This window comes from Coregonus lavaretus (assembly GCF_964263955.1).
Source record: "Coregonus lavaretus genome assembly, chromosome: 7".
Classification (NCBI taxonomy): Eukaryota; Metazoa; Chordata; class Actinopteri; order Salmoniformes; family Salmonidae; genus Coregonus; species Coregonus lavaretus.
This window is the reverse complement of record NC_139994.1, coordinates 13,011,693-13,025,577: the sequence shown is the minus strand read 5'-3', so window position 1 is coordinate 13,025,577 and position 13,885 is coordinate 13,011,693. Positions and strand designations below refer to the sequence as shown.

At 40.6% G+C, this 13,885-nt stretch overlaps 1 protein-coding gene across 1 annotated transcript in view; it reads left to right on the top strand.

The window, feature by feature from the left end:
• LOC311132780 (CUB and sushi domain-containing protein 3-like) overlaps positions 1-13,885 on the top strand; it is a gene marked incomplete at its 3' end in the record, with an annotated part of 471,294 nt that overhangs the window by 131,807 nt on the left and 325,602 nt on the right. Inside the window, 1 exon segment of the mRNA XM_084166101.1 lies at positions 8,695-8,772. Within this exon segment, the coding sequence (XP_084022227.1) occupies positions 8,695-8,772 (78 nt within the window).

The following is a 13,885-nucleotide window of genomic DNA, read 5'->3' as shown; positions in this document are numbered from 1 at the left end:
TTACAACAAAAATAACAAACAGGCTGATGAACAAAAAGATAGTGCTAATAAACTTAACTGGATAAACTCTTAGTTTAGAGTACTCAAAAGAAAACCCAAGGCTTCAAAAATGCCTGACAATCCGGCAGCATGCCAACCTGTTACTGGTATCTGTCTACCAAACAATGAAAAGACATGAGTTTAAATAGCGCTCCCATGAAGCATCTGACCAATGAGAGACAGCCATATCATGATGTCAATTAACTTTCAAATGCACACATTAGAATATACACATATTCCGTTAACAAACACAGTGAATTCGGAAAGTATTCAGACCCCTTGAATTTTTCCACATTTTATTATATTACAGCCTTATTCTAAAATTGATGAATTTTTTTTTTTTCCCCTCACCATAACAAAGCAAAAACATAAGTATTCAGACCCTTTACTCAGTACTTTGTTGAAACACCTTTGGCAGCGATTACAGCCTTGAGTCTTCTTGGGTTTGATGCTACAAGCTTGGCACACCTGTATTTTGGGAGTTTCTCCCATTCTTCTCTGCAGATTCTCTCAAGCTCTGTCAGGTTGGATGGGGAGTGTCACTGCACAACTATTTTCAGGTCTCTCCAGAGATGTTAGATCGGGTTCAAGTCCGGGCTCTGGCTGGGCCACTCATGGACATTCAGAGACTTGTCCCGAAGCCACTCCTGTGTTGCCTTGGCTGTGTGCTTAGGGTCATTGTCCTGTTGGAAGGGGAACCTTTGCCCCAGTCTGAGGTCCTGAGCGCTCTGGAGCAGGTTTTTATCAAGGATCTCTCTGTACTTTGCTCTGTTCATCTTTCCCTCGATCCTGACTAGTTTCCCAGTCCCTGCCTCTGAAAAACATCCCACAACATGATGCTACCACCACCATGCTTCACCGTAGGGATGGTGCCAGATTTCCTCCAGATGTGACGCTTGGCATTCAGGCCAAAGAGTTCAATCTTGGTTTCATCAGACCAGAGAATCTTGTTTCTCATGGTCTGAGAGTCCTTTAGGTGCCTTTTGGCAAACTCCAAGCAGGCTGTCACTGAGGAGTTGCTTCCGTCTGGCCACTCTACCATAAAGGCCTGATTGGTGGAGTGCTGCAGAGATGGTTGTCCTTCTGGAAGGTTCTGCCATCTCCACAGAGGAGCTCTGAAGCTCTGTCAGAGTGACATCGGGTTCTTGGTCACCTCCCTGACCAAGGACCTTCTCTCCCGATTGCTCAGTTTGGCCGGGCGGCCAGCTCTAGGAAGAGTCTTGGTGGTTCCAAATTTCTTCCATTTAAGAATGATGAAGGCCACTGTGTTCTTGGGGACCTTCAATGCTGCAGAAATGTTTTGGTACCCTTCCCCAGATCTATGCCTCGAAACAATCCTGTCTCGGAGCTCTACGGACAATTCCTTAGACCTCATGGCTTGGTTTTTGCTCTGACATGCACTGTCAACTGTGGGACCTTATATAGACAGGTGTGTGCCTTTCCAAATCTTTTCCAATCAATTGAATTTACCACAGGTTGACTCCAATCAAGTTGTAAAAACATCTCAAGGATGATCAATGGAAACAAGATGCACCTGAGCTCAATTTTGAGTCTCATAGCGAAGGGTCTGAATACTTATGTAAATAATGTATTTCAGTTTTTATATTTAATACATTAGCAAAAAGTTCAAAAAACCTCTTTTCACTTTGTCATTATGGGGTATTGTGTGTAGATTGATGAGGAATACTAATTATTTAATCAATTTTAGAATAAGGCTGTACGACGTAACAAAATGTGGAAAAGGTCAAGGGGTCTGAATACTGTATTATCATACACACACAATTCAATAAAGGTGCTAACCCCACATAGATACAATTAATAGATGGGTTTCTCAAATCATTAACCGTTTGCAGGGTTTGGTTAACCATATAAGATAAACTGTATCTTTAGATCAAGTGACTGAGGACATAGGACAATCGTCACACCCTGGAATGGACATTGGCTGATGTACTGAACTGCAACAGAGCTGTTGTCTCAAAACGAAAGAGGTGTCTTACACCTGAAATTATTTTGTTGTTTGATTTACTATAATATATTTCTAGCTTTGGTTTACCTGTTTCTGCAATTAACCGATGCACATATGTTAACAATAATTAACAATAACAATGAACCATTATTTCACATCTTAATGTATTATTACCAAAATGTTTGTGGTTTATTAATCCACTGTAGTAGTGTTGAGATTGAACTAGTAAAATACATTTACATTTGTTATTTTAACACATATGCGTTTAACACTAACAAGATTGAACACTTTTCTCTAATCTGGAATTGTACCACTACAGAATTGATGAGTGTCGATCCAGTCTTCTCTGTCTGTCCTACTCCTGTTGGACACAGAGGACTGTCAGTTAGGGTGGTCTGCACAGTGTCTATCCAATCTGTCATCAGTGACGGTTCACACAACGGTTATGGGTGACAGGCAGCGAAGCCGCTCCCACTCCGATCCACTCGCTGACTGAGTGAAGCAGGTTAAGTAGGGAGATGAAATATGATCATCACATTGTCTTTTCCTTCACCACCCTGATAACAAACAACCCTGCAAATACCTCTTAGCCTGATTCTAGCCCAGTGAATAATCTGACAAGCCAGACAGAGTACAATTACAGTAATCTATCCTTGACATGATGGAAGAGGGATAAGATGCCCCAGGACTGGCGCTGAGGAGATAAGAATACAATTTAGGGTTGAACGTTGTCATCTCAAAGATTGTCCTCACATTTGTTTTTCAGTTGTTGATAACACTACAGGTGTGACATTGTGACATTAAAGGTATGACTGAAGTGACACTGAGTCTTAAACTGTGATGCATATGTGTTACATTTGGCATTTCATGGCCGAGACCCTTCAGTTCAAATGATCCTGACCTTGGGTGTCCAAACATTCTGGAGCGGATTACTGTCTGCAAAAAAATAAGCAAGGGTAGAAATTAGGAAACCCAAATGTAGCTAAGAGCCATGCTATCCACTAAGGTCCAGATGGGGCTCAATGATAGTATTTCATCCCAGAATTTACCCTAGAATTAAACTCTTTGGACTCTTTGTATGATTCAGTCTTCAATCAGGTCTTAATTTCACCCAAATATTGCATATCCACTTCCCTGCCCTCTCGGACAATACATTTAGGAAAAGTATCACTCTAATAGTCCCCCAAAATATCTAATGGCTATCGCTTTCAAGATACACTACATGGCCAAAAGTACATGTACTTGTCGAACATCTCATTCCACAATCATGAGCATTAATATGGAGTTGGTCCCCCCTTTGCTGCTTTAACAGCATCCACTCTTCGGGGAAGGCTTTCCACTAGATGTTGGAACATTGCTGCGGGACTTGCTTGCATTCAGCCACAAGAGCATTAGTGAGGTCGGGCACTGATGTTGGGCGATTAGGCCTGGCTCGCAGTCGGCATTCCAATTTATCCCAAAGGTGTTCGATGGGGTTGAGGTCAGGGCTCTATGCAGGCCAGTCAAGTTCTTCCACACTGATCTCGACAAACCATTTCGGTATGGACCTCGCTTTGTGCAAAGGGACATTGTCATGCTGAAACAGGAAAGGCCTTCCCCAAACTGTTGCCACAAAGTTGGAAGCACAGAATCGTCTAGAATGTGATTGTATGCTGTAGCGTTAAGATTTCCCTTCACTGGAACTAAGGGGCCTAGCCCGAACCATGAAAAACAGCCCCAGACCTGATTTGTTGGAAAAGTGGCATCCTATGACGGTACCAAATTGAAAGTCTCTGAGCTCTTCAGTACGGGCCATTCTACTGCCAATGTTTGTCTATGGAGATTGCATGGCTGTGTGCTCGATTTGATACACCTGTCTACAACGGGTGTGGCTGAAATAGCCAAATCCACTCATTTGAAGGGGTGTCCACAAACCTTTGGCCATGTAGTGTAAGTTAGAGTGCCCATCTCAGATGCTTAGCAGAGAATCCACAATTGTTTTTATTTATTTACTATGATATAAATGAAAGAGCACTTGAGCCAAACATTGTATGTCATACAGAATGAAACCTTAAAGTTCCAATGCAGACATTTTTATCTCAATATCAAATCCTTTCTGTGTAAGAATTATTTACCATACTGAGATTGTTTTAAATTAAAATGGTCCAAAAGAAACAAAAATAGCTTCTTAGCAAAGAGCAATTTCTCAAACAAGAATTTTGCTAGGACTGTCTGGGAGTGGTGGGGAAACTGTCTGAGTGGGGAGGGGAAAACTGAAAATTAGCTGTTTTTGGCAGAGGTTTGGAACTCTCGTTCTTTTTGGCTATTAAATAATTAACTGCATGGTGGCGTCACCATGGAAGGCCAAAACTCCTACCCACAAAAACAGGCTGCTATTTCAGGCGGTCTTTTCAAACATCTTTTACACTAAAAGGGCATTATCATAATTTTCACAATTTCAAAGTATTATTCCAACCTCATAGTGTGGAAATATATGTAGAACACAGGAAAATCACATTTTTGACTGCACTGTGCCTTTAATTTGCAATATGTTGTCAGGTCACATTTTTATTATGTTATCAACGATGTCAACAGTTTTTGTAGTGTCTCTGGAGATTTCGTTTTGATATTTGAGTTACAATGTGCATGGGGAAATTGCTAGATTGCTGAAGTTAGCAGAACTGAAACTACATAAATAACCATAATTCTGCACAAATCTTGGAAGTAATAAATCTGAACAATACATTTTCTATAAAAGGTTTTATAGTTCCTATATAAAGCATATCACTGCCCCCATAAGCTAGAGGGTATAAGAGAAGGATAAATCTTTAAGTTGTTATAGGGCACCAATTTCAACTTGAACTTGCTTTGTCCACTTAACTCCATGCTCCAAGTGCTAGCATTTTCTCCTCAATTTTATGGGCAGATAATTCTGCCATACTAGTTGTAGTTTACTCTAAGTCCTGTTTCTGTAACCTTTTTACATTGAAGGGTTTTCTAACAGCTAGCCAGTTAGACATGGTGGAATGTGTGTCCAGTGTCTAGAGGATGTATTTTATAGACGACTACACCAATGTAATGACATTGTAAGTTTGGACTGGACAGATTGTAAATACCATTTGCTTTGCCTCAAGGCCTAACCTAGCCCTTACACCATTAAACTACCTCCACTCACTACCCTAGTTCAATTATGTTCTTTTAACCCACCTCTCACTACCCTAGTTCAGTTATGTTCCTACAACACTAACGTGGCTTTATTGGCCCTTTAACCTGTGGCCTTTAGGCAAGGCAGAATGAGATATTGAATCCTATGTTGCCAGGCTACAGCAGAATTCTCTGTACTTATTTCTGTCTCACCCAGCTATAGTGTAGTACAGACCGCAAGATTATAGTACAGTATAGAACAGAGTGCAAGATTCCAAAAACTTAAAATCATTTTTAATTAATAATATGCCATTTAGCAGACGCTTTTATCCAAAGCGACTTACAGTCATGCGTGCATACATTTTTGTGTATGGGTGGTCCCGGGGATCGAACCCACTACCTTGGCGTTACAAGCGCCGTGCTCTACCAGCTGAGCTACAGAGGACCACGATTACTATTCTCATAAATCCCCACTATAGTCAAAATAGCACAAAACAAGTGGAAAATAGATTCCTCAAACACATGGTTGATTAAATATATGCTCTATGACAGTGGTTCCCAACCAGGAGTACTAGGACCCCTAGGGGTACTTGGCTTATCCACAGGGGGTACTTGAGAAGACTCATGAGACCATAGGCCTACTGGTAAAATGCACATGAGGGGGTATTTCAAGTGTACTACGGGCAGAGTAAAAATCAGTTGGTGGTACAGTAACCGAAAAAGGTTGGGAACCACTGCTCTATGATATTATAGGTACCCATTGTCTTGGAATCAGCCTGCATTTTTATTTGCTAAATTAGAATGACAGAATTTAGCTTCTTCTGGCACAGCATGGGAATCAATGTATCATTTTGGGCTTTATTTATTCATGAAAGAAAGCTGACCAGAGGGCTATAAAATGGGAGTAATAAAACATTCAGGTTTGGTTAATAAGAGCTCAGACTGAAGGTGCCATTTGTCAATCCTACATAGTGCCTGAGGAATGCCTTGGGTCTTTAAGGCTGCGTTTGAATTGGTCTTTTGACCAATCAGATCAGTTCTGAAAAAGATATGATGTGAAAAGAGCTGACGTGATTGGTCAAAAGACCAATTAGTGGAAAAAATATCAGAATTTGGACTAACTGTGTAAACGCAGCCTTACATAGTTTACATACTGTATCAGCACAAAGAAACTCATCGGCTGATTTATCGCAAAGCAAATTAAGCATATCCCAATAAAGGACATTAAGGCATGGCAAATGATGCTGCTCAAGTGGTGCTCATCGGTGACCATCGAAGTGTCACCCGTAAATTAAGAGGCAGATCCCTCACAGATTAACTATAATTAAGCAAGTCGATTACATGTCATTATTAAAAGAGTTCATCATCTGTGCCATTATTCATGTTGGGCACTGCTTGTACGGAGAGGTACTGTCCACTCTAACTGAATATGTGATAATACCAGCTTGACTGATTTTCTGTTATTCTCAGCTGTACACACTGTATCTGACATGAGGTACTTTTGGGGACTTTGGACTTTTGAAGAGTTTCAAGTGAGAATGTAACATCTAAGCAAATAGTAGCAGGAAACCACAGGCCTGCGAAGCTTTGAAGCATACTGTACAGTAGCTTCCCATTGAACAAAAACTGGTTAAATCAACATTGTTTCCACGTCATAAAAAAATATAAATCTGTGTGATAATGTTGAATCAACATGGAAAACTGATTGGAATTGCAAAAAGTCACCAACGTAAAGGCATTTCCTCTTTTTTTCACCCAACTTTTTACATAAATCCAATGACATGGAGACGGTTTATTTCACGTTGAAATTTAAATAAAAACTAGGCGTTGAACACTTTTTCCTCACAAGTTGGTCTGCTCATAATTGGAATGACACAACCTTTGATGTCTGAAACTCTAAGATGATGATTTTAATGCAATCTTTCCCAGTGTAAGGGGCAGGTTGACTTTATTGGGATGATTCTTGTCCTTGAGGCAGAATTGAGCGATTTCCGCTAGGTTGGCCAGCTGCAAAGTCAAAATGGGTATGTTGTAAAAATGAGCTTTTTGGTCTTAATTTAATGTTAGGGTTAGGCATTGGGGTTAGCAGTGTGGTTAAGGTTAGGGTTAAGATTAGGGTTAGGTTTAATGACTTTTATGACTTTGTGGCTGTGCCAGCTAGTCACTCAGAGCCTCCAGAACAAGATTCATGATGAAAAATGCTAGCCTGCGTGTAAGGGTGGGCAAACCTTTTCTATCTCAGCCTATCTATGTCAATATCTTGGAGGACAACTGGCAGTTGTCAAAAACCGTTGCGCCTCTCATTCTGTCATTCAGTCAAACAGGAATGAACAGATCATAATGAGTTTCACCCCAGACTTCATCTTTGGATCAAGATGTTAAGAATGACTAAGCTCAAAAAAAAAAAAAAAAAAGATTGTCATATTTTTTAAGGACAAGCTGAATCAGTGAAGCCAATGTCAATGTGCTAGTGTACCCTTCTGTGCTAAATGTGTGAGGCTGTGAGGGTTGTCCTGAACTACGGAACCATGAAAGGGGAGAGGGGAGAGAGAGAGAGAGAGAGAGAGAGAGAGAGAGAGAGAGAGAGAGAGAGAGAGAGAGAGAGAGAGAGAGAGAGAGAGAGAGAGAGAGAGAGAGAGAGAGAAGAGAGAGAGGAAGAGAGAGGGAGCACCTCCACAGCCTTACACAATGCTACATGCTTCTTTTCCCACCTTTTTTCCATATCCTAATATAATCCTTCATCATCCCATGTTATATCTGACAGTGAATCCATGGGTACTTTTTAACAAAAGTGTTAAATATGTAATGATTGATGTTTTGGGTTTTTGAACGCATATTGATTTGGAAAACAGAAAATAAAACATTTATCATGATGTTTTTACACACATGTTGAATGTGATTTCGTTGTTATTATTATTATTATTATTATTATTATTATTATTATTATTATTATTATTATTATTATTATTATTACGCTCGTCATTCCTCACAGGGCTTCTGTTCAACTGAGATATTATGGTCTAAATTTAGATGAAATAGTGATGAAAACCTCCAGAACAACACCTGAAAATCCATATTTTGCTCAGGGGCAGTGTGTGTATGTACGTGTGTGTATGTGAGTGGACGTCTGCACTGTCATGTCCCAACGTGTCATTCTGCGGCGTAACAAATCGGCCATTCTGTTGCAAAGAAAACCTTGACAGCCTCCTCTGCCCTAAAGAATCCTCTGAGGATTGTGGCTAAAGGCTGATCCATATTGGCTGCTCTACTCTACTCTGGTCTGCCGTCCTACAAAACCCCCCAATCATTTCAAGGCTGACAAATGAACAGAAGCCCTGTAGGCTACTTAGATATTAATATCTTTCTTCTTCTCCTCTTCTTTTTTTCTCTTCCTTTTAGCTTGGCTATTTTATTTCTGCACCTTCTTCTTTGTTGTTACCTGCTGCTGCTATGATTTGAGCTCTTCTTCATAAGCTTGGAGGATGGGTTTCTTGGTTTTCAATGCTGATCGGTTTATTTGGAACCTGTTTCACCTGATTTCATGTTTTTGTTTTCCCTTTAACTAGTGAAAAGGTCTGTAGACTTTAAATCTAGAGGAGTAAAATTATTCCCAGGAAAAGACAACAGCAACAAGTTTTCTATCTGTGAGTCTACCCTTTGTTACTCTGTTATGGTAAATCTGTGATTTCCGTGCGTGCTTGTACGTGTTTGTTTGTCGATGTGTTTCATGTTTTCAATAATTTGGTCATTGCTTTGTTTGGACATCGTAACCTGTTGAATGCACGATCAGTCCCCCAACCCACCCAACCCACCCATCATGCCTTGAATCAATAACCAATGGCCTTGTGCTGTATCAATAATGATGAGGCATATGTGCACTGTGCAATCCTGGAGGATAAAGGTAACCTTGTTCGAGCCAGAACAGCCCATCTGGCAGCAGAGAGTACACCCCCTGGACAGGACACTAGTCTATCGCAGGGCCTTATCCCAAATCCATCTCCTTAATGCTGAGTGCCAAGAAGAGAGGCATCTGACCCCATTTTAAGAGTCTTTGGTATGACTCAACCGGGGATCAAACCCACAACCTCCTAATCTCAGGGTGTACAGTAACCAGAAGGCCACTGAGTTGGTGTGCAATCCTGGAGTTACAGCTCCATCCAAAACACAATTTATTGGCTTCATGCCATCAAGAAGATATTCCAAAAACAATAACACACATTCTATTTGATGATTAGGTCACTATGGCTGACTAGCCAGGTGAAGCCACTGTTCCTAATTTGCAGACCCTTAGGCTGAATTAAGAGAGATGTGCAAAATCAATCAAAGCAAGCTTAGATTATTTATTACTCTGTGTGAATCACCCATGTTGTTTGTGTATCAATTGTATTATGAGGGCATTGGCTGTATTACAAGGACATTCTCTGTATTAAACAATAAGTACCCTCAGCAGCATCCTAGGTTACAATGCAATAATTTAGTGGTTTTGTCGTGACCATCGGTGTTACAGTATAATCCAACTGTATTTTAGCACGGTATATCACTATATTAACGTGACATGACCTCACAATGAACCCAAAGCTCAGCTGTGGTAGTACCAAGTCATGCGTGTGTCAAAGACGACAGAGTTAATAAACAGACATGCTTGAGTCACGTTAGCTATATGTGTTTGCGTGGATAGGAAGATAAATGATAAATGAATTAATCTTAATAGTGTTCTGGTGAATAATGCACTCTTGAGCTCTGGCCCTCCTGTGCTACAGTGCACGTGTGTCGATATCGCTTAAAGCCTGTTCCAAGGTGTAGCATATGTAATATTGATTTGAATTATCTGATATTAGGGATGCTTTCCACTCCTCAAAGTGGGTAGTCGATGCAATTTCCCTTATTATTGAATCCGTGGGCCAACTCTGGCAGGTAAAAAAACAAAAAACCTCTGACTTGGGAAGCATCTTAAATTGATGGAATCCTGAGGAACAAAGTGCAAATTATTGACGGCTGCAGGGTTTTTAATTAAAGACCTAGATAACACCAAATATCTAGTCAGTGTGTAACTGGGAGTCAGGAAGCAGGTGCAGAAGGTGAGTTTAATGATAAGAATAAGGCAGATTAACAAAACAGGAGAAGCGTACTGAACATTACCAAAACCAATACTGCCTGATGACTGAGGCTACTGAGGGATAAATAAAAGGAGAGTAATCAAGGTGATGACGAGGTCCAGGTGTGCGTAACGATGGGGAGCAGGACTGATGGTTAGTAGACCGACGACGTCAAGCGCTGGAGCGGGGGAGTGGGAGTAGGTGTGACACAGTGACACTCCTGATTTGACCGACATGTCTTGGGGAATGGTTATCTGTCATGATGAGCTAGGTATGCTCAAGGGCATTTCAATGTTAGCAAAAATATGGAATGCTCTTAATTTGATGTTTTATGAATGCATGAATGAATGTTTCATTGTATTCTTATGAAGCATTTTGTTGACCTGAAACAGTTTTGTTCAGTCTGTGTACTTGACACTGTCCATGCAATTAATGTTGTCCACATTTTCTATCATACTGATTTGTCCATCTACACTGAACAAAGGCACTTCACGAATGGACAGATTTGTTTTTGTCTACTTGAAGAGCTTGCACCACTAATACTGTGCAAAGTCTCAAAAGACAACATGTTCAACTGACTCTATGTGTAACTAAGTTATGATACAGGTCAAGTTGTATATTTGTATTTATTTGTATTTTTATATATGTCAGGAAGATGGAGCTTTGCTTATTCAAAATATATTTGAAAAGCCGAATGTGAGTGGTTTAGCTGTCTACACAGGTTGATTTCGTATCTGCCACAAAGACTAGTATGTGCATTTCAACAAAACATATGTCTATTAACATGTACATTTTAAGTAATTTAGCAGATGCCCTTATCCAGAGCGCCTTACAGGAGCAATTAGGGTTAAGTGCCTTGCTCAAGGTAAGTGCAATGTATTGTTGCACAACAACATATTTGCATTTACAGGATTTTATAAACGGTCTGCAAGGAAAATGATCTGTCATATTTAATGTTAGGGCCATTGCGAAAAAGCTCCCATCAAAACAGTGCTTTTGAGCAATGCAGCCTTTTCGACACCAATTTGGATTTTCACACCCTATCCCAATTTGTATGAAATAGAAGAAGAAGAACATAACCAGGATTCGCATAGTCCTCGCTGTCCTCTTCGGCATGTGTGCATGTCATCGCTGCATGTTTGTTTGGTTTTGTTTGCCGTTTCTGGGCCGTGCCTTATTGCATGTTATTAAATCCACATTAGAGCATGAGCAACCAATTAAATGTATTCACTGAGACATGCTTTGCTGTATTACTGCATTTATACAAATATGACGAAACTGAGAAATCCCAAAAGAACAAAACACGGTTCTTCGATGCTACTTATCTTTCATTTACATCAATATTATACACAGAGAAAGTAAACAGGAACAAGAAAGACTGTAGTGCGTAAACATGCCAATGTATGGACTGAATAAGTGTTTTTTTACCCAGTTAGCAACACTTCAATGGCCTATCTGGCCCAATGGCCCCCCCACTGGCAAAGTTGCAGGCCCTCCACTGTATACTACAGTATATATGGCTTCCTAGAAGTACTCTGGAATAACTTGAAAAGCAACTAAATTGTTAATCAAGGGCATGACAAGACGCATGGCTTCCTTCCACTTGACGGGAGAAAGTCTCCCACTCACTCCAAATCCAATCATCAATAAACCAGGCAGTGTGATGAGAACTGGACCCTAGGGAGTCTTTCTGCATGGTTTGTCTATGTTGTACACAGTTTTCTGAGGTCTGTCTGTGTGTGAATGATAAATGAGTGATTGTACATGAAAAATGTGACAGGACTGAGACTGGTGTAACAGGTGAGTTGGTTGGTTGGCTGTGTGTGTGACTGACTACTCACTGCCAGCCTGTCTAAGTATGGTACTGAGGTTCAAACCCCCTTGGGTTTCACACTCACTGGACTTCTCTGTGGAAATTAGAGGCAACTTCTCTAAACATAGCAGACAAATTGTTCTGGTGGTGAAGAGAGGGACTTGATGGAGTGTGCCGAAATTTCATGTGGCGAAGCCTGTCGTTTTAGAACTGCTTTCCAGTGTGACGGATGGTGGAAACAGGGAGCTGGCGTCCCAGCACTGAAGCTTATACAGAGAGGGGTTACGTCCAAAATGGCACCCTATTCCCTATATAGTACACTGCTTTTGACCTAGGGCCCGCTCTGGTCAAAGGTAGTGCACTATATAGGGAAAATTGTGCTATTTGGGATGCAGTGAGGGTAGAACAGTCTTGAATGACCCTCTGTAATCCACTGAACAGAAAATCTGTCTTTCCTCTCTTTATCTTGTGCCATGCCTCATCCATCATACATGAAACCCCAGAACTATTCTCCTGGCATTTTTAAATCATCACTGTTTTCTTTTGGCCATGTTGTGATGAGCTCATAGGAGAAGAAACATAGCATTGATAGACATAACATTAAGAAACACTGACAGCCATAGACAGAGGATCCTGCTCTCCTTTCTCTACAAAAAAAAAATCTGGGATTGTTACATCTTTTGAACTTTTAAATGAATGATTTTCCAAAGAAAGTGGGCGGGCTGACTGCTTCGTTGTTTTTTTTAACATCTCAGAGTCCTCTTTTTAAATATGACTGATGGCTGTATAAAATATACATATAGAACATGGAGAATGTATTGCTCATTTGTCCAATAAAGCAACAGAATGCATCAATCAACAATCACAGCAATCCCCAGTCATCCCCAAAGGGGAACCATTTCTCACCATCATTATGTTTTAAAGACAAACGTATTCTATGTGTAGTCAGTGTGTTGGGTTTGTTTCTTGGCTGACACCACCCTTAGTGGAGTTGCCAACAACCGGATGTATCCGGTTTTCAGGGATACAACTAATTCAAATATATATATTTTCAGCTGAAAAACGGATGTGGGGACTCCGCTCAGGCGTATTCTTTTACACCTGCTATGTTAGGTTGACACTGACTGCTACTTCCAGGGAGTATTTTGGACTTTCTTCCAGCAGATTACTGACCTAGAGGGAGGCAGCGGTGTAAACATATCGTCCTCTCAGCTGTCAAACGCGCTGACATGCTGCTGCCGCTGCCACTGCTGCTTTGAAAGGAAAACATTTCAAGGCAAAGTAAAGTAGCTGTGGAAAAGCAAAAATAAGGCTGCCTTTTGCTGGGTTTGTTAGTGTGTGTGTGTGTGTGTGTGTTTGTGTGTGTGTGTGTGTGTGTGTGTGTGTGTGTGTGTGTGTGTGTGTGTGTGTGTGTGTGTGTGTGTGTGTGTGTGTGTGTATGTGTGTGTGCGTGCGTGTGCATTCGTGTGTATGTACTTGTGCGTGTATTCACTGTTTATGTGTATTTGTGGAATCCATCTACATTTCTATACTGAAAAAAAAGCTTTTATTTTAGTGTCTATAGTTCTTAAAATGTTATCCAATAATGATGGTCTTTCTATTTGTTTAGTTTGTTTTCCCCATTACCCATTAGCAGGTTTGCTTCATGCTGATTTGTTTTTATGTTCACCCATTTTAGATATCGGACATTTACTCAGAAGTCGGAAGCGACACGAATGGCCATAGTACATATCTAAACTAGGCACTGGGGCCTCTCTTAAAGCACTGTTAAAGTAAGGGACAGTGAACGACCCAGTCTGGTCTAACTCTACTCTATAAAGGATTATACAGTGTATATAAGATAAGACA